Source organism: Mytilus californianus, unplaced genomic scaffold (assembly GCF_021869535.1).
Source record: "Mytilus californianus isolate M0D057914Y unplaced genomic scaffold, xbMytCali1.0.p SCAF_2, whole genome shotgun sequence".
Classification (NCBI taxonomy): Eukaryota; Metazoa; Mollusca; class Bivalvia; order Mytilida; family Mytilidae; genus Mytilus; species Mytilus californianus.
The window spans coordinates 138639671-138663302 of NW_026262668.1; the positions used below are offsets into that span (position 1 = coordinate 138639671).

The 23632-nt window shown below is 35.3% G+C and overlaps 1 protein-coding gene across 1 annotated transcript in view; it reads right to left on the minus strand.

Moving 5' to 3' along the window:
- The window catches only part of LOC127731221 (uncharacterized HTH-type transcriptional regulator YjiR-like), a 48713-nt gene that overhangs the window by 15844 nt on the left and 9237 nt on the right, over positions 1–23632 (minus strand). The window contains exons 3-6 of the mRNA XM_052240187.1: positions 7937–8091; positions 7347–7499; positions 6621–6747; positions 6135–6257 (exon numbers count right to left, since the gene is read on the minus strand). Of these exons, the coding sequence (XP_052096147.1) occupies positions 6135–6257; positions 6621–6747; positions 7347–7499; positions 7937–8091 (558 nt within the window). The remainder of the gene's footprint in view (positions 1–6134; positions 6258–6620; positions 6748–7346; positions 7500–7936; positions 8092–23632) is intronic.

Here is a 23632-nt window from a genome sequence, read left to right on the forward strand (position 1 = left end):
ACCAACATCTAACTCATGAGAAACACAACAGACCACATCAACCACCAACACCTAACTCATGAGAAACACAACAGACCACATCAACAACCAACACCTGACTCCTGCGAAACACAACAGACCACATTAACCACCCACATCTGACTCCTAAAAACACAACAGACCACATCAACCATCAACACCTAACTCATGAGAAACACAACAGACCACATCAACCACCAACACCTGACTCCTGAGAAACACAACAGACCACATCAACCACCAACACCTAACTCATGAGAAACACAACAGACCACATCAACCACCCACATCTGTCTCCTGAGAAACACAACAGACCACATCAACCATCAACACCTAACTCGTGGGAAACACAACAGACCACATCAACCACCAACACCTGACTCCTGAGAAACATAACAGACCACATCAACCACCAACACCTGACTCATGAGAAACACAACAGACCACATCAACCACCAACACCTAACTCATGAGAAACACAACAGACCACATCAACAACCAACACCTGATTCCTGCAAAACACAACAGACCACATTAACCACCCACATCTGACTCCTAAAAACACAACAGACCACATCAACCATCAACACCTAACTCATGAGAAACACAACAGACCACATCAACCGTCAACACCTAACTCATGCAAACACAACAGACCACATCAACCACCAACACCTAACTCATGAGAAGCACAACAGCCCACATTAACCACCCACATCTGACTCCTGAGAAACACAACAGACCACATCAACCATCAACACCTAACTCATGAGAAACACAACAGACCACATTAACCACCAACACCTTACTCATGAGAAACACAACAGACCACATTAACCACCCACATCTGACTCCTGAGACACACAACAGACCACATCAACCACCAACACCTAACTCATGAGAAACACAACAGACCACATCAACCACCCACACCTGACTCATGAGAAACACAACAGACCACATCAACCATCAACACCTGACTCCTGAGAAACACAACAGACCACATTAACCATCCACATCTGACTCCTGAGAAACACAACAGACCACATCAACCATCAACACCTAACTCATGAGAAACACAACAGACCACATCAACCGTCAACACCTAACTCATGCAAACACAACAGACCACATCAACCACCAACACCTAACTCATGAGAAGCACAACAGCCCACATTAACCACCCACATCTGACTCCTGAGAAACACAACAGACCACATCAACCATCAACACCTAACTCATGAGAAACACAACAGACCACATTAACCACCAACACCTTACTCATGAGAAACACAACAGACCACATTAACCACCCACATCTGACTCCTGAGACACACAACAGACCACATCAACCACCAACACCTAACTCATGAGAAACACAACAGACCACATCAACCACCCACACCTGACTCATGAGAAACACAACAGACCACATCAACCATCAACACCTGACTCCTGAGAAACACAACAGACCACATTAACCACCCACATCTGACTCCTGAGAAACACAACAGACCACATCAACCACCAACACCTGATTCATGAGAAACACAACAGACCACATTAACCACCAACACCTAACTCATGAGAAACACAACAGACCACATCAACCACCAACACCTGACTCATGAGAAACACAACAGACCACATCAACCACCAACACCTGATTCATGAGAAACACAACAGACCACATCAACCACCAACACCTAACTCATGAGAAACACAACAGACCACACCAACCACCAACACCTGACTCATGAGAAACACAACAGACCACATCAACCACCCACATCTGACTCCTGAGAAACACAACAGACCACATTAACCACCCACATCTGACTCCTGAGAAACACAATAGACCACATTGACCAACCACACCTGACTCATGAGAAACACAACAGACCACATCAACCACCATCACCTGACTCATGAGAAACACAACAGACCACATAGACCACCAACACCTGACTCATGAGAAACACAACAGACCACATCAACCACCAACACCTAACTCATGAGAAACACAACAGACCACATTAACCACCAACACCTAACTCATGAGAAACACAACAGACCACATCAACCACCCACATCTGACTCCTGAGAAACACAATAGACCACATTGACCAACCACACCTGACTCCTGCGAAACACAACAGACCACATCAACCACCAACACCTGACTCATGAGAAACACAATAGACCACATTGACCAACCACACCTGACTCCTGCGAAACACAACAGACCACATCGACCACCAACACCTGACTCCTGCGAAACACAACAGACCACATCAACCACCAACACCTGACTCATGAGAAACACAACAGACCACGTTGACCACCCACACCTGACTTATGAAAAACACACAGACCACATCAACCACCCACACCTGACGCACGAGAATAATATACAGGACAATACAAATAATGCATAAAAAGATAAAAGGTATTACAAAAAAAATATGAAAAAGAAACACAACCACACCGAGACCACATCAATTATCAACACTTGACTCTCACGAAACACAACAGATTTGACTCACGAGAAAACACAAAGACGAACAATAAACAACACAAATAACTTCTTTCATGTGGTTTGAAGACCATAAGCAACAGCTTCACCCAAAAAGATATTCTGCATTAAAATGTATTTCACAAATGTATTAACGTGTGAAAAATATCTTTTTTGGGGTTAAAGCTGTTGCTCATATATATTTTAACCAAAACAAATATGCGTGAAATGGCCATTTAGGTCAAATACATAAATTTCGACATGTTTATGACGGCATAGGGACATCAAAGGGCACCTTGATTGGTTAATAAAATTATCTGTATCTGTATCATAAGTGAAGTGTTCAGATTATAGCAACCTGTTCATTTATCAATAGAATTAACATAATTTTTAAAGGTTCGAATAAGTTGAAATTTCATAGTCCAAAAAAGGTTCTTATCATACCTCCATATTTCCTGAAGTTTCATTATAAAAAAAATAGTTGAAATCGGCAGTACTTGTGAGACACAAAAAAAATGTTATAAATCGTCATATTATCGGAAAAAAGAAACATTTTAACCAAGTCTATCACACTTGTTGTTAAAGGTGTAAGAACTTTCTCCGAGTTTAAATACCTTTCTATTCATTGTTTTAGTTTTATTTACAATATAGTAATAACCTGAAAGGTGAGAAATACCATCGAATATTCAAATTTTAATAATTTTTTACGAGAAACATTATATTCACAGAACGACTGTAAAAAATGTGCAAGTATTCAAAAGTCTTTAGTATTTGTAACACTGTAGAATTAACTTGTGTTCATGCACGGTTACGTTCATTGAAGTTTTTTGTATAATAACCCTGTAAAATTTATGTTTGTGTTCATGCAAGATTACGTTCATGTAAGGTTTTTGGTATCTGTAACCTTATAAAATTTACATGTGTTCATGTAAGGTTACGTTCATGTAAGGTTTTAGTATCTGTAACCTTATAAAATTTACTTGTGTTCATGCAAAGTTACGTTCTTTAAAGTTTTAGTATCTGCAACCTTGTAAAACTAACTTTTGTGTTCATGCAAGATTACGTTCATGTAAGTCTTTGGTATCTGTAACCTTGTAAAATTTACTTGTGTTCATGCAAGGCTACGTTCATGTATGTTTTTTGTATATTAGCCCTGTAAAATTAACTTTAGTGTTCATGTAAGGTTATGTTCATGCAACTTGCTGGTATCTGTAACTTTATAACATTTACTTGTGTTCATGCAAGGTTACATTCATGTAAGAGTTTGGTATCTGTAACCTTGTACAATTTACTTGTGTTCATGCAAGGTTACTTTCATTAAAGTCTTTGGTATCTGTAACCTTGTAAAATTAACTTGTGTCTATGCAAGGTTACGTTCTTTAAAGTTTTGGTATCTGCAACCTTGTATAACTAACTTTTGTGTTCATGCAAGATTACGTTCATGTAAGTCTTTGGTATCTGTAACCTTGTAAAATTTACTTGTGTTCATGCAAGGCTACGTTCATGTATGTTTTTTGTATATTAACCCTGTAAAATTAACTTTAGTGCTCATGTAAGGTTATGTTCATGCAAGTTGCTGGTATCTGTAACTTTATAACATTTACTTGTGTTCATGCAAGGTTACATTCATGTAAGTTTTTGGTATATGTAACCTTGTACAATTTACTTGTGTTCATGCAAGGTTACATTCATTAAAGTCTTTGGTATCTGTAACCTTGTACAATTTACCTGTGTTCATGCAAGGTAACGTTCATTAAAGTTTTTGGTATCTGTAACTTTGTACAATTTACCTGTGTTCATGCAAGGTAACGTTCATTAAAGTCTTTGGTATCTGTAACCTTGTACAATTTACCTGTGTTCATGCAAGGTAACGTTCATTAAAGTCTTTGGTATCAGTAACCTTGTACAATTTACTTGTGTTCATGCAAGTAACGTTCATTAAAGTCTTTGGTATCTGTAACCTTGTACAATTTACTTGTGTTCATGCAAGGTAACGTTCATTAAAGTCTTTGGTATCTGTAACCTTGTACAATTTACTTGTGTTCATGCAAGGTAACGTTCATTAAAGTCTTTGGTATCTGTAACCTTGTACAATTTACTTGTGTTCATGCAAGGTAACGTTCATTAAAGTCTTTGGTATCTGTAACCTTGTACAATTTACTTGTGTTCATGCAAGGTAACGTTCATTAAAGTCTTTGGTATCTGTAACCTTGTTCAATTTACCTGTGTTCATGCAAGGTAACGTTCATTAAAGTCTTTGGTATCTGTAACTTTGTACAATTTACTTGTGTTCATGCAAGTAACGTTCATTAAAGTCTTTGGTATCTGTAACTTTGTACAATTTACTTGTGTTCATGCAAGTAACGTTCATTAAAGTCTTTGGTATCTGTAACTTTGTACAATTTACTTGTGTTCATGCAAGGTAACGTTCATTAAAGTCTTTGGTATCTGTAACCTTGTACAATTTACTTGTGTTCATGCAAGGTAACGTTCATTAAAGTCTTTGGTATCTGTAACCTTGTTCAATTTACCTGTGTGCATGCAAGGTAACGTTCATTAAAGTCTTTGGTATCTGTAACTTTGTACAATTTACTTGTGTTCATGCAAGGTAACGTTCATTAAAGTCTTTGGTATCTGTAACCTTGTACAATTTACCTGTGTTCATGCAAGGTAACGTTCATTAAAGTCTGGTATCTGTAACCTTGTACAATTTACCTGTGTTCATGCAAGGTAACGTTCATTAAAGTCTTTGGTATCTGTAACCTTGTACAATTTACCTGTGTTCATGCAAGGTAACGTTCATTAAAGTCTTTGGTATCTGTAACTTTGTACAATTTACTTGTGTTCATGCAAGGTAACGTTCATTAAAGTTTTTGGTATCTGTAACTTTGTACAATTTACTTGTGTTCATGCAAGGTAACGTTCATTAAAGTCTGGTATCTGTAACCTTGTACAATTTACCTGTGTTCATGCAAGGTAACGTTCATTAAAGTCTTTGGTATCTGTAACCTTGTACAATTTACCTGTGTTCATGCAAGGTAACGTTCATTAAAGTTTTTGGTATCTGTAACTTTGTACAATTTACTTGTGTTCATGCAAGGTAATGTTCATTAAAGTCTTTGGTATCTGTAACTTTGTACAATTTACTTGTGTTCATGCAAGGTAACGTTCATTAAAGTTTTTGGTATCTGTAACTTTGTACAATTTACTTGTGTTCATGTAAGGTAACGTTCATTAAAGTCTTTGGTACCTTGTAAACGTATTTTTTTCTGTAAATGCAAGGTTATGTTCATTAGATAGGTTCAACAGAACCTATCCTAGCAAACCGTACAAATTGTGAAATGTACACGCCATAGGATGCAACAAAAGGAACATCGTCATCTACCAACAAAAAAAAGGAAACTAATATGGCAATGTTAAAAGTAGTCTCTTCTGTCGTAAACTGGTTTCCCATTGTGTACCAGTTAGGTCTATAATAAAATATGTGGATAACTCCATTCAACAATTTGAATGTTGACCAAAATTAAACAATACAAATGTACAGTATTAACTTGCGGCAATTATCAAAGTAATCAACCAACAATCTTACAGTTTAACATACCATTTGGCAACAAGGTCTAAAATTCTCTCTGGAGCTTCTATCCATCCTAGTCTCATGCCTGGTGCTAGGATTTTAGAAAATGTCCCATTTGATAAAACATTACCTTTGAAATCGGCATCGTTCCTAAAAACAAAGTTATACTTATGACGAATCGGAATCAGCATTGATGAGGGGAACACAGTGACAAATCGTTCTCCTTTTCTGACAATACAGAATATTATGTTAGAAAACTATATTCCATGTTCATTTAGAGTCATTCTTTTGAAGGGTATATTTTATCTAAATAACAAATTTTAAAATCATTTACAATTAACGTAGCACTTGCTCAAATTCATTATTAATGTTTTGAAATTCATCTTTCGTAATTAATTTCAAAATGGGGATTCAATTACAATTCACCAATTTTTTAAAGGAAAATTCATCCGGTATTTAGACACTGCTCATGGAACACAAAAATATGTGTTTACAGACAAAATTCCCGCTTACTTGTCATCATAAAACATGAGTCGTGGTGGAGGACATGTTCCTGTGAAGTACAATAAGTTATACACATCTTCTGTGAACAATAACATATCATATTTCCTGGCAAGGTGTACTAGTCTACGACATCTTTCTGAAAAATACCTTAAATAGTGAATAAAAACATACGCATGTTATTTGTAAAAAGTCTGGCCAGTGCTCCAACTAAATGGCCCAAACGTCAACGCACCTAAACGTGATGGTTGACACGGGGTGCTCATTTCCCAAATCCCGCTTGTTTGTAATATTTTCTCCTTCTTTTTTCCTTCTTTTACCCAAATCTCAGTTTTATCACAAAAGCGTGACATCCCCCTCAAATGCTAGAAATATGCTCAATAGCACTTAACAGTACGAATTTTGACGGTTAACATAATAATCTAACTCACATGTCCGCGATTGCGTGGGTATCTTCTGGTCTTTCCGGAATGTTTTATAAATTAAGGGTACATGTATGCATGTCTAATATAGTTTATCGGTCTTAAATTTTTTTCTGTAAACTATAAAAACTCGTCTGTATATATAACAACAATATAAATTAAAGCTTTACAATCTCCAGTATTTTTTTTATCAAAGTACAGCGCATTATAATAAAACAACATGTAAATTGTGCAATTTGTACAAGCGTACCAAATCTTTAAAAAGTAGTTTTATTTCATTTTCTTATTTTTATGAAGAAATCAAATATATACGTACCTGGTGACGATGAAATACCCCGAGGGTTTGAGAAAGTGGTCATTAGATATACCATTCCCTTAAAGGGTGTTTTCGTCTCAGAACCAACCATACTGTTTTCTTTTATAGCTGTTTCTAATGCTTCAGGAATAATACCATCCCCGTCAGTAGGGACTGAAAAAATACAGTTTCCCTATATGTATGTGTGTGTTTAAAATTGTTATAAAAAAACATGCAAAAGGTTCGGGGATACGTTCGTTGTATCCACAAGTCCATAACACATTATTTTAAAGTAAAATCCTCTTTCTAGAAGAATTATTGTAACTATTTGTAGATGCACCTCAAAGATTTAGTTTTTTCGACTTCCACAAATACAAAATGAAAGTGTCCTTATCAAAGACCGAAAATACATTAATTTAAAAACAGGCTGGTGACAGTCATTCTAATGTTACATTTTGATTTTCGATAATTTTGGCTGAAAAAATAATTTCTAGTATGAACATTAAATTTTAAAAGAACCATTGGTGAGCAAGCTCTCATACCCAACGCTCCCTTAATGGAGACAAGCTTTAAGTAATCTGCTGACATAGCTTTTTTCTATCTATATTTACCTGGTATGATATTCATTCCTAGATCTTCCCTCAGTATTTTGATGGCTATGAAATATGTTGGGTCTTCAACAAATACTGGAGTCCTCTTATCAAACATTACACTCGCTGTCAGGTGGAGGCCTTGTGTGGCACCAGCTGTGGCCATCAAGTTGTCGCTGGAATTGAATATAGGCAACGTTGGGCAAATTATAATAGAATCGCATCATGGCAACAATGGAAGTGACCTTAACACAAAAGTTGACAGTTGTGACAGTATTGTGTAGAAAGGTATATATATACCTAATATTAAAGTCACCAGGTTTACTTTCGTCGGTGTTTTGAATACTACATATACTAACAAAATGAAGATAACGATTTTTAAATATGCATTTGATGTAACTAAACTAATGCTTACTTTCACCAATCCATATAACAGTGTCAAGTTTAAAGTAAATTGGTTCATCCATACTTGAGTAAATGCGTGACATTTGAAAACTTGTCTACAATCTGACGGTTCAAGGCATTTCATCTGGAGTGACAACTGAAAAAATTTCACAATTGAAAGAGAGCTGAATTTTACCAATATGTTAAAATCAACTCAAAGTTGGAAGTTAATCGATTTTAGCATAGACGAGTTACTGTGTGATATTTAAAAAAAAAATCATTTAATCTTACGATTAAAGTCCCGTAACTCTCTCGAATGACAAAAAAATTAAACTGAAGAGAGCTTAAGATTTCTTCCACCGATTCAAATATTCCATAATAAGTAATTTGTGGAATTTGATGAAAAAAATGATAAGGAGATGTGGTAAGATTTTCAATGTGACCATATGATTGTCAATGTGACAACTTTCTACCAAAGCATTCATTAGATTTTGTACGGCAAACAGACGGACGGACGGACTATGGTAAACCATAATACGTACCGTCTACGACGAGCGTGTTAAAAATTGGAGATACCAAATAGGAGAGGTGATATATTTGCCAATGAGACAACAGTAAGACTCGTCGTGTGAATCTTATAGTGTTATATGTCGACTTTTGAAAAAAATGGAGATAGTCAAATATTTGAGATCCAGGTGCAATGGTCTATCTCAATATACAACTATAGTACGAGATTTAGACACTCTACGAGATATTGTCAGAACTATACTCCCATTGGATTATAAGATTAGAATCTAGTTGGACACCGGAAATTTAGAGAAAAATACTTTTTTACTGTTGTATCTCCACTATTTTTCAGTTTTTTTTTGCTGTAAAATATTTATAAAATTATCTTAGAAGTACTATGTCTAAATTTTTTGCATTGTTTGAACTCAATCTTCGCGTTATTCTTAACAAATCAAGCAATCCAGAATTAGGGATATTACAAAATTTGAAAATCCGCGGTCTATCTCCAATAGTGATTAATTTCTAAAACAACATTTGATTTGTCGTGTAGTGTTCTATCTCCAAAAAAGGGTATGTTTTATTTATTTAATGTGATTGATCAATTAAAAAAAAAACGATCGAACAAACTCGTGCTGTATAGTAACACAGAAAAGGACAATACAATAATAAGTAAAACCCGTGCTTTATAGTAACATAGAAAAGGACAATACAACAATAAGTAAAACCCGTGCTGTATAGTAACCTAGAAAAAAAAACACACCACAATAACCAAAACCGGTGCTGCATAGTAACCTAGAAAAGGGCAATACAACAATACGTAAAACCCGTGCTGTATAGTAACATAGAAAAGGGCAATACAACAATAAGTTAAACCCGTGCTGTATAGTAACCTAGAAAAGGGCAATACAACAATAAGTAAAACCCGTGCTGTATAGTAACCTTATAAAGGGCAATACAACAATAAGTAAAACCCGTGCTGTATAGTAACCTAGAAAAGGGCAATACAACAATAAGTAAAACCCGTGCTGTATAGTAACCTAGAAAAGGGCAATACAACAATAAGTAAAACCCGTGCTGTATAGTAACCTAGAAAAGGGCAATACAACAATAAGTAAAACCCGTGCTGTATAGTAACCTAGAAAAGGGCAATACAACAATAAGTAAAACCCGTGCTGTATAGTAACCTTATAAAGGGCAATACAACAATAAGTAAAACCCGTGCTGTATAGTAACCTAAAAAAGGGCAATACAACAATAAGTAAAACCCGTGCTGTATAGTAACCTTATAAAGGGCAATACAACAATAAGTTAAACCCGTGCTGTATAGTAACCTAGAAAAGGGCAATACAACAATAAGTAAAACCCGTGCTGTATAGTAACCTAGAAAAGGGCAATACAACAATAAGTAAAACCCATGCTGTATAGTAACCTAGAAAAGGCCAATACAACAATAAGTAAAACCCGTGCTGTATAGTAACCTAGAAAAGGCCAATACAACAATAAGTAAAACCCGTGCTGTATAGTAACCTAATAAAGGGCAATACAACAATAAGTAAAACCCGTGCTGTATAGTAACCTAGAAAAGGCCAATACAACAATAAGTAAAACCCGTGCTGTATAGTAACCTAGAAAAGGCCAATACAACAATAAGTAAAACCCGTGCTGTATAGTAACCTAATAAAGGGCAATACAACAATAAGTAAAACCCGTGCTGTATAGTAACCTTATAAAGGGCAATACAACAATAAGTAAAACCCGTGCTGTATAGTAACCTAGAAAAGGCCAATACAACAATAAGTAAAACCCATGCTGTATAGTAACCTAGAAAAGGACAATACAACAATAAGTAAAACCCGTGCTGTATAGTACCCTAGAAAAGGGCAATACAACAATAAGTAAAACCCATGCTGTATAGTACCCTAGAAAAGGGCAATACAACAATAAGTAAAACCCGTGCTGTATAGTACCCTAGAAAAGGGCAATACAACAATAAGTAAAACCCGTGCTGTATAGTACCCTAGAAAAGGGCAATACAACAATAAGTAAAACCCGTGCTGTATAGTAACCTAGAAAAGGACAATACAAAAATAAGTAAAACCCGTGATGTATAGTAACATAGAAAAGGGCAATACAACAATAAGTTAAACCCGTGCTGTATAGTAACCTAGAAAAGGGCAATACAACAATACGTAAAACCCGTGCTGTATAGTAACCTAGAAAAGGCCAATACAACAATAAGTAAAACCCGTGCTGTATAGTAACCTAATAAAGGCCAATACAAAAATAAGTAAAACCCGTGCTGTATAGTAACCTAGAAAAGGGCAATACAACAATAAGTAAAACCCGTGTTGTATCATAACCTAATAAAGGCTAGTACAAAAATAAGTAAAACCCGTGATGTATAGTAACATAGAAAAGGACAATACAACAATAAGTAAAACCCGTGCAGTATAGTAACATAGAAAAGGCCAATACAACAATAAGTAAAACCCGTGCTGTATAGTAACCTAATAAAGGCCAATACAAAAATAAGTAAAACCCGTGATGTATAGTAACATAGAAAAGGGCAATACAACAATAAGTAAAACCCGTGTTGTATCATAACCTAATAAAGGCTAGTACAAAAATAAGTAAAACCCGTGATGTATAGTAACATAGAAAAGGACAATACAACAATAAGTAAAACCCGTGCAGTATAGTAACATAGAAAATGCCAATACAACAATAAGTAAAACCCGTGCTGTATAGTAACCTAGAAAAGGGCAATACAACAATAAGTAAAACCCGTGCTGTATAGTAACATACAAAGGGCCAACCCAACAATAAGTAAAACCCGTGCTGTATAGTAACCTAGAAAAGGACAATACAACAATAAGTAAAATCCGTGCTGTATAGTAACACAGAAAAGGCCAATACAAAAATAAGTAAAACCCGTGCTGTATAGTAACCTAATAAAGGCCAATACAAAAATAAGTAAAAGCCGTGATGTAAAGTAACATAGAAAAGGCCAATACAACAATAAGTAAAACCCATGATGTAAAGTAATCTAGAAAAGGCCAATACAACAATAAGTAAAACCCGTGCTGTATAGTAACCTAGAAAAGGAAAATACACCAATAAGTAAAATCCGTGTTGTATAGTAACCTAGAAAAGGCCAATACAACAATAAGTAAAACCCGTGCTGTATAGTAACCTAGAAAAGGAAAATACACCAATAAGTAAAATCCGTGTTGTATAGTAACCTAGAAAAGGACAATACAACAATAAGAAAAACCCGTGCTGTATAGTAACAGAGAAAAGGACAATACAACAATAAGTAAAACCCGTGCTGTATAGTAACCTAGAAAAGGACAATACAACAATAAGTAAAACCCGTGCTGTATAGTAACATAGAAAAGGCCAATACAACAATAAGTTAAACCCGTGCTGTATAGTAACCTAGAAAAGGACAATACAACAATAATTTAAACCCGTGCTGTATAGTAACCTAGAAAAGGGCAATACAACAATAAGTAAAACCCATGCTGTATAGTAAAATAGAAAAGGGCAATACAACAATAAGTAAAACCCGTGCTGTATAGTAACTTAGAAAAGGGCAATACAACAATACCGTGCTGTACAGTAAAATAGAAAAGGGCAATATAATAATAAGTAAAATCTGTGCTGTATAGAAACATAGAAAAGGGCAATACAAAAATAGGCAAACCCCATGCTGTATAGTAACATAGAAAAGGCCAATACAACAATAAGTAAAACCCGTGCTGTACAGAATCTAGAAAAGGGCAATACAACAATAAGTAAAACCCATGCTGTACAGTTACCTAGAAAAGGGCAATACAACAATCAGTAAAATAATGACATATAATAGAACAATAACATAATGACGGGATCTTTTAAAGTACAGAGTACAACAATAAGTAAAACCCGTGCTGTATAGTAACCTAATAAAGGGCAATACAACTATAAGTAAAACCCGTGCTGTATAGTAACCTAGAAAAGGACAATACAACAATAAGTAAAACCCATGCTGTATAGTAACCTAGAAAAGGACAATACAACAATAAGTAAAACCCGTGCTGTATAGTAACATAGAAAAGGCCAATACAACAATAAGTTAAACCCGTGCTGTATAGTAACCTAGAAAAGGACAATACAACAATAATTTAAACCCGTGCTGTATAGTAACCTAGAAAAGGGCAATACAACAATAAGTAAAACCCATGCTGTATAGTAAAATAGAAAAGGGCAATACAACAATACCGTCCTGTATAGTAACATAGAAAAGGGCAATACAACAATACCGTGCTGTATAGTAACTTAGAAAAGGGCAATACAACAATAAGTAAAACCCATGCTGTATAGTAACTTAGAAAAAAGTAAAATCACAAAAATACTGAACTCCGAGGAAAATTCAATCGGAAAGTCCCTAATCACATGGCAAAATCAAATGACAAAACACATCAAACGAATGGACAACAACTGTCATATTCCTGACTTGTTACAGGCATTTTCAAATGTAGAAAATGGTGGAATGAACCTGGTTTTATAGCGCTAAACCTCTCACTTGTACGACAGTCGCATCAAATTTAATAATATTGATAATGATGCGTGAACAAAACAAACAGACACAATAGGTAAAAATGTCACAAATAAAGGTAAGAAGTCTAATTCGGTAGGTCACATTCGTGAAAAGGGAACGGGATTGCAGTTACGACATAAGGAACATATCTAATATCATCTATATAACAGATATTCCATATCGGTCAACCAACTCGTGATGGCGTCCGTAAAATTTACGAAGTGATGATTTCAGCTTCCCAATGCTTCACTATTGGGAAGCTGAAATCATCTCTTTTGTCGTAAAGTTTTGTTTTCAACCGACCCTCATAGTCAATTTCTAGATATAAATCCTAATCAAGTGGCAAAGCCAAGAGCTCAAACACATCAAACGAAGGGATTACAACTGTCATATTCCTGACTTGGTACAGGCATTTCCTATGTAGAAAATAGTGGATTGAACCTGGTTTTATAGCGCTAAACCTCTCACTTGTACGACAGTCTCATCAAATTCCGTTATATTTTCAACGATGCGTGAACAAAACAGAAATAATAAATAAAATAGTCAAAATATGGGTACAGCAGTCATCACTGTGTTACAATATCAAAACAAACAATCATTTACAAAAAAGCACAAAAGCATCTATCAAATTAAAAACCACATTCATTGCTTCGCGTGTCTGACGTCAGAAAATGTAAACGTCACATAAGAAGAAATTTTGTCGTTCAATGTTTATTCAAAACAATTTTATAATTTCAGAAATAGACCGAGATTTAAAATTGTCCAGAAGTTCTTTAGAATTTTTAAGAAACCACATATGGTTAATACCACTACGCGAGTAAAATAAATTAGTCGTTTGTCGTTCAAAGTATTTTCAAATTTATAATAGAATAATTTAATTTTGGATGTAACACGTCTTCCGATTGGCTGAAAGTGTTTTGTCTATCAGCTCATAGACATAATTTTGTCATGTGACCGCGACGTCATCAACGTTTTTATCATGATTTACTCCTTTTTAGAATTAAATTATAAGAAATGACTTTAATATTTTTTCTGTCTATTCGAAACAACATAAAAAATGTGGTGCACACTTTTAAATAACCCGCTACGCGGGTTATTCAGTGTGCACCACATTTTTTATGTTGTTTCTTCATAGACAGAAAAAATATTACAGTCATTCCTTAAATAATAACATAATGACATATAATAGAACAATAACATAATGACGGGATCTTTTAAAGTACAGAGTACAACAATAAGTAAAACCCGTGCTGTATAGTAACCTAGAAAAGGACAATACAACAATAAGTAAAACCCGTGCTGTATAGTAACATAGAAAAGGCCAATACAACAATAAGTTAAACCCGTGCTGTATAGTAACCTAGAAAAGGACAATACAACAATAATTTAAACCCGTGCTGTATAGTAACCTAGAAAAGGGCAATACAACAATAAGTAAAACCCATGCTGTATAGTAAAATAGAAAAGGGCAATACAACAATAAGTAAAACCCGTGCTGTATAGTAACTTAGAAAAGGGCAATACAACAATACCGTGCTGTACAGTAAAATAGAAAAGGGCAATATAATAATAAGTAAAATCTGTGCTGTATAGAAACATAGAAAAGGGCAATACAAAAATAGGCAAACCCCATGCTGTATAGTAACATAGAAAAGGCCAATACAACAATAAGTAAAACCCGTGCTGTACAGAATCTAGAAAAGGGCAATACAACAATAAGTAAAACCCGTGATGTATAGTAACATAGAAAAGGGCAATACAACAATACGTAAAACCCGTGCTGTATAGTAACATAGAAAAGGCCAATACAACAATAAGTAAAACCCGTGCTGTATAGTAACATAGAAAAGGCCAATACAACAATAAGTAAAACCCATGCTGTATAGTAACATAGAAAAGGGCAATACAACAATAATTTAAACCCGTGCTGTATAGTAACTTAGAAAAGGGCAATACAACAATAAGTAAAACCCATGCTGTATAGAAACATAGAAAATGGCAATACAACAATACCGTCCTGTATAGTAACATAGAAAAAGGCAATACAACAATACCGTGCTGTATAGTAACTTAGAAAAGGGCAATACAACAATAAGTAAAACCCATGCTGTATAGTAACTTAGAAAAAAGTAAAATCACAAAAATACTGAACTCCGAGGAAAATTCAATCGGAAAGTCCCTAATCACATGGCAAAATCAAATGACAAAACACATCAAACGAATGGACAACAACTGTCATATTCCTGACTTGTTACAGGCATTTTCAAATGTAGAAAATGGTGGAATGAACCTGGTTTTATAGCGCTAAACCTCTCACTTGTACGACAGTCGCATCAAATTTAATAATATTGATAATGATGCGTGAACAAAACAAACAGACACAATAGGTAAAAATGTCACAAATAAAGGTAAGAAGTCTAATTCGGTAGGTCACATTCGTGAAAAGGGAACGGGATTGCAGTTACGACATAAGGAACATATCTAATATCATCTATATAACAGATATTCCATATCGGTCAACCAACTCGTGATGGCGTCCGTAAAATTTACGAAGTGATGATTTCAGCTTCCCAATGCTTCACTATTGGGAAGCTGAAATCATCTCTTTTGTCGTAAAGTTTTGTTTTCAACCGACCCTCATAGTCAATTTCTAGATATAAATCCTAATCAAGTGGCAAAGCCAAGAGCTCAAACACATCAAACGAAGGGATTACAACTGTCATATTCCTGACTTGGTACAGGCATTTCCTATGTAGAAAATAGTGGATTGAACCTGGTTTTATAGCGCTAAACCTCTCACTTGTACGACAGTCTCATCAAATTCCGTTATATTTTCAACGATGCGTGAACAAAACAGAAATAATAAATAAAATAGTCAAAATATGGGTACAGCAGTCATCACTGTGTTACAATATCAAAACAAACAATCATTTACAAAAAAGCACAAAAGCATCTATCAAATTAAAAACCACATTCATTGCTTCGCGTGTCTGACGTCAGAAAATGTAAACGTCACATAAGAAGAAATTTTGTCGTTCAATGTTTATTCAAAACAATTTTATAATTTCAGAAATAGACCGAGATTTAAAATTGTCCAGAAGTTCTTTAGAATTTTTAAGAAACCACATATGGTTAATACCACTACGCGAGTAAAATAAATTAGTCGTTTGTCGTTCAAAGTATTTTCAAATTTATAATAGAATAATTTAATTTTGGATGTAACACGTCTTCCGATTGGCTGAAAGTGTTTTGTCTATCAGCTCATAGACATAATTTTGTCATGTGACCGCGACGTCATCAACGTTTTTATCATGATTTACTCCTTTTTAGAATTAAATTATAAGAAATGACTTTAATATTTTTTCTGTCTATTCGAAATAACATAAAAAATGTGGTGCACACTTTTAAATAACCCGCTACGCGGGTTATTCAGTGTGCACCACATTTTTTATGTTGTTTCTTCATAAACAGAAAAAATATTACAGTCATTCCTTAAATAATAACATAATGACATATAATAGAACAATAACATAATGACGGGATCTTTTAAAGTACAGAGTCACGTTATAAGAACCAAAGAAACACAAAAAGTCGCATATACAAAACACACCAGCAAAAATGAAAGATAATAAAACACATTGACAGGATGTATAAGTACCGAGCCACGTCAAATAGATATCACAGAAAACAAACCAAACAGTAAAAGTAATATTAATAATATAACAAAGACAAATGAAAGAACAATATAACACGTTGTTAAGATGATAAAACCCGTGCTGTATAGTAAACTAGAAAAGGGCAATACAATAATAAGTAAAACCCATGCTGTATAGTAACATAGAACAGGGCAATACAACAATAAGTAAAACCCGTGCTGTATAGTAACCTAGAAAAGGGCAATACAACAATAAGTAAAACCCGTGCTGTATAGTAACCTAATAAAGGCCAATACAACAATAAGTAAAACCCGTGCTGTATAGTAACCTAGAAAAGGACAATACAACAATAAGTAAAACCCGTGCTGTATAGTAACCTAGAAAAGGGCAATACAACAATAAGTAAAACCCGTGCTGTATAGTAACATAGAAAAGGCCAATACAACAATAAGTAAAACCCATGCTGTATAGTAACCTAGAAAAGGGCAATACAACAATAAGTAAAACCCATGATGTATAGTAACCTAGAAAAGGACAAGACAAACATAGGCAATACAAAAATAGGCAAATCCCTTGCTGTAAAGTAACCTTTAAAAGGGCAAAACCCATGTCGTAAAGTAACACAAAAAAAGGGCAATACAAAAATAGGCAAAACCGATGCTGTATAGTAACATAGAAAAGTGCACTACAAAAAAACACAACAGAGAAAACTAATGACAACAGACATAACCGTCTATCTATTTTTGTGTGTAGTTTCTCCAGTACAAGATTCTTTTATGCCCCACCTACGATATTAGAGGGGTATTATGTTTTTCGGTCTGTGCGTCCGTTCGTTCGTTCGTCCGTCCGTCTGTCCCGCTTCAGGTTAAAGTTTTTGGTCAAGGTAGTTTTTGATGAAGTTGAAGTCCAATCATCTTGAAACTTAGTACACATGTTCCCTATGATATGATCTTTCTAATTTTAATGCCAAATTAGAGTTTTGACCCCAATTTCACGGTCCACTGAAAATAGAAAATGATAGTGCGAGTGGGGCATCCGTGTACTATGGACACATTCTTGTTATTATTATTTTCATAAAAAAATCTGTGTGTTGCAATTTCGCTGTGACAATTACACTTCGCTTACTTCATAGGTTTAAGTTAGTTTCCCTTATGTTTATCAATCAAGTCACCAAATAACTAGAATAAAGAAACGAATAACCCTTTCCAGCCGCTTGTATTTATCTCAATAAACAAAACATTTTGTTTTTGAAATTATGTGGTTTTTTTTCACTATTAAAAACTTTAAGCAAGTGTGAGCATGCAAACAACAAAACAACTACTCATATAAATTACTAAAGAATGTGAGGTGCTAAGCGAAACTAAATGTGTGACCATGCCTTGCAGACAGACATTCCAAACTTATTTCCGACATATCTCTTGTAGCAACAATGATATTTACTGTTCTTTATTAATATCATTTTCTAGTGGCAACGTTAATATTTGTTATCCTTTATTGACATTACGTGTATTTAAGTATTTTTTTCAATATGATTTGGGTTTTGAATACACCAGCATATTCACCTGAAGAAAAGTCACGTGCTTTTACATGTATAGTTATGGGAGAATGTTTGATGTACAATTGGATTTGGTAAATAATTTTCATTAAATGCATTATTTTCACTAGAAGATAGAATAAAACAATAAGTGAATTTTAGGAACATATATGGTTTAATTGAATTTTGAAGTCAATAAAACCACACATTTACCTCAAAAGACAGTAATTGTTTAGCTGTGGATACCTATACAGAAGATCACTTTTAATTAAAATTCTGGAATTGAATCCATAATCGACAATGCTTAATTTTTTCGGGGTACAGTGTAGCTTCATCAGACAGATGCATTGTCGGATATTTAAGCCTTTTAATGTTTTGCTTTTGTAACCAATGCAACGGATGTTATCTGTATGCTTATATATCATTTCTTAAAAGGGTGTTAACGATTTCAGTATTAACAAATTAAAATAATCAGTGTGCTGAAGCTAGCATGTCAGTGCAGTCTGTTATCCTGACTGTTCATTATATTTGGGTGGAGGGGGATTTGGAAAGACATGCTTCATCCGATTCAGATTTATATCAATACTCCGATATGTGCTTGCCCAAAGTCGAGAGCCTGTAAATCAGTGGTTGTCGTTGGTTGCCATATCTGTTTTCCGTTTATTGTTTGTTTAGCCTACAGAGATTTACATCCTCGTCTTTTGGCCACTGATAGATAGCAATGCAATCATACCACACCTCCTCATTTGTATACTATATCCAACCAAAAGCACACCACAACGCTCCCAAATGAAATTAGAAAGACAAAAATCAACCAAGAATTTAAACAACAATGCACCACAATTTGTTTTAAAAAAAATCATTTTGGTCTAAAGCTGCCGAAATCGAGTCCATGAAAAACGGAATAATGCATTTGAACTTGACGAAAACAGTTGATCTACTTCTCTATTAGTAATTACAGCATGTACTTTATCAGTTAACAGTGAATTTTGAAAAGTACTTGTCTTGAATAAGGAAGGAAATGCAAAAGTACTTGTCTTTAATAAGGAAGGGAATGCAAAAGTACTTGAATGAGGAAGGAAATTACGTACTAAATAGATCAATTTAACAAATATCTATTTTTTTTTTTTTTGGAAATAGGATAGCAGTCCACATAATTTCCTTAAACAAATACATATTCCAATCCAAAAAAAAAGTCTGATTGAAAATTATTACATAGATTTTGAAAAGAAACTTTATCTCAAAATACTTATTAAAATCATACTTAGAGCAGAAGAGGAAATTTTGAGAGTTGATCGTAAAAGAGAGGCGAAAGATATTAAAGGGATATTCAAACTCATAAGTCGAAAATAAACTGACAACGCCATGGCAAAACACGAAAAGACCAAAAAAGCACTCAACAGTATACAAAACTAAACACAGAAAACTAAAGACTGAGCAACATGAACCCCACCGAAAACCGGGGGGATCTCAGGTACTCCGAAAGTGTAAGCAGATCATGCTCCACATATGGCACCAGTCGTGTTGCTCATGTAAGTACAAACCCGAAGATTAATCTAATTCGGTAGGTCACATTCGGGGAAAAGGGGACGGGATTGTGGTTACGACAATTGGAACATATCCGTCGTCATCTGTGAAACAGATATTCCATAACGGTCAACCAACTCGTGATGGCGTCCGTAAAATTTTCAAACTTCTTCACTTGGAACTCATGGTTTAATAGCTTTCTTGTGAGCAGCAACCCTCTATCAAGGAAATCATGATAGGAAATGCAAGCCCTGGAATATCGTATCAACTGAGAAATATATACACCATATGTAGGCGCTGCTGGAATGCTGACAAGACCATACCATTAGAGGAAGGACCACTGACTCCATTATACAAGTATCTACTGACGAACAATGACAAGACCATATAATTAGACGAAGGACCACTCAATTAGACAAGTATCTACTGACGAACGATGACAAGACCATACCATTAGAGGAAGGACCACTCAATTAGACAAGTATCTACTGACGAACGATGACAAGACCATACCATTAGACGAAGGACCACTCAATTAGACAAGTATCTACAGACGAACGATGACAAGACCATACCATTAGAAGAAAGACCACTCTATAAGACAAGTATCTACAGACGAACGATGACAAGACCATACCATTAGAGGAAAGACCGCTCTATAAGACAAGTATCTACAGACGAACGATGACAAGACCATACCATTAGAGGAAAGACCGCTCTTTAAGACATGTATCTACTGACGAACGATGACAAGACCATATAATTAGAGGAAAGACCGCTCTATAAGACAAGTATCTACAGACGAACGATGACAAGACCATACCATAAGAGGAAAGACCACTCTATAAGACAAGTATCTACAGACGAACGATGACAAGACCATATAATTAGAGGAAAGACCGCTCTATAAGACAAGTATCTACAGACGAACGATGACAAGACCATACCATTAGAGGAAAGACCGCTCTATAAGACAAGTATCTACAGACGAACGATGACAAGACCATACCATTAGAGGAAAGACCGCTCTTTAAGACATGTATCTACTGACGAACGATGACAAGACCATATAATTAGAGGAAAGACCGCTCTATAAGACAAGTATCTACAGACGAACGATGACAAGACCATACCATTAGAGGAAAGACCGCTCTTTAAGACATGTATCTACAGACGAACGATGACAAGACCATATAATTAGAGGAAAGACCGCTCTATAAGACAAGTATCTACAGACGAACGATGACAAGACCATACCATTAGAGGAAAGACCGCTCTATAAGACAAGTATCTACAGACGAACGATGACAAGACCATACCATTAGAGGAAAGACCGCTCTTTAAGACATGTATCTACAGACGAACGATGCCAACACCATATAATTAGACGAAGGACCACTCAATTAGACAAGTATCTACAGACGAACGATGACAAGACCATACCATTAGAGGAAAGACCGCTCTTTAAGACAAGTATCTACAGACGAACGATGACAACACCATATAATTAGACGAAGGACCACTCAATTAGACAATTATCTACAGACGAACGATGACAAGACCATACCATTAGAGGAAGGACCGCTCTATAAGACAATAATCTACTGACGAACGATGACAAGACCATACCATTAGAGGAAAGACCGCTCTATAAGACAAGTATCTACAGACGAACGATGACAAGACCATACCATTCGAGGAAAGACCGCTCTTTAAGACATGTATCTACTGACGAACGATGACAAGACCATACCATTAGAGGAAAGACCGCTCTTTAAGACATGTATCTACAGACGAACGATGACAAGACCATATAATTAGACGAAGGACCACTCAATTAGACAATTATCTACAGACGAACGATGACAAGACCATACCATTAGAGGAAAGACCGCTCTATAAGACAAGTATCTACTGACTAACGATGACAAGACCATACCATTAGAGGAAAGACCGCTCTATAAGACAAGTATCTACTGACGAACGATGACAAGACTATACCATTAGAGGAAAGACCGCTCTATAAGACAAGTATATACTGACGAACGATGACAAGACTATACCATTAGAGGAAAGACCGCTCTATAAGACAAGTATCTACTGACGAACGATGACAAGACCATACCATTAGAGGAAGGACCGCTCTATAAGACAAGTATCTACTGACGAACGATGACAAGACCATACCATTAGAGGAAGGACCACTCAGGAACATTGTTAGATATACTGTTCCCAGGACCACTCTATAAGACAAGTATCTACAGACGAACGATGACAAGACCATACCATTAGAGGAAGGACCACTCAATTAGACAAGTATCTACGGATAAACAACGACAATACCATACCATAAGATGAAGGACTTCTGCATTAGAAAAGTATCTACTGATGAACGACGAAAAAAACATACCATTAGACGAAGGACCAATCCATTAGACAATCTGCTATTGACGATTGCAATTCCTTTGTATTGCAATGGCAATATGAAACGCAGAAAATAATATGCTGTACACGATAGCCAATCAGTTGTTTTTAATAAGCAACCGGGAACATCGATTCTATTGTATCTGCCGTACCAATAACCGGTAATTTGTACTTTCTCCTGCAGGTTCATTGATATCGATGAATTGAATCACATTGCTTGAATTAACACTTCATTATGTAGCTTGGATTAGCTCCAGCTAGCAGTGTGTTCTATGGAAAGCCGATACCGAAATCAAACGCATGACGTTCGTAAATTTGTCGACATATTTTTTAAATTCAATTTTTTTTAATTTTTGTACAGAATTTCGTATAAGGCCTATCTAAAAGACCTAAAAGACACTTCATTATGTAGCTTCGATTAGCTCTAGTGAACAGTGTGTTCTATGAAAAGCCGATACCGAAATCAAACGCATGCTTTTGTAGTAAACTTGTCGACATATTTTTTTAATTCAATTTTTTTTGATTTTTGTACAGAATTTCTTATAGGGCCAATCTTATTGAATTCGTAATTACGGATTTAATTTATCCTGGGAATATTATATCATGTCCCAGATTTATCATTACGATTTTTATTAACGTCACGTTATTAAGAATTGAACGATGGACAGTCTGCGGGCTGAAAGCTTCTAACTACCTGAATGGAAGATATTACTGAGACGTTAATAATTAAAGTTCTTTGATTGATTGTGACAATTCAAACCTAGTAAATGTCTTTTAATCCCGTAGAGTATCGGATTTGTACTCTCTATTTTAGCAATTACATTTTGCCTAGTCACCAATCATGCATATCGGTACACAGGTAACATTTATCTATAAATAGCCGAATCTCCTGAAGTATTGTAAACACACACTTGGTTGTTTCACATTCAATCCAGTCGATCACTGTTACGTACATTTTATACATGAAGAAAACTTGAAGGAAATCATGGTTATGATATTTCATGATGATAGAATAAATTGTTTGACAAATATGTAAAGCATTTACAACCATAATTGTAATTGCATCTGTACAAAAATATCGACATCTGATCAGTTTCAGATTCAAT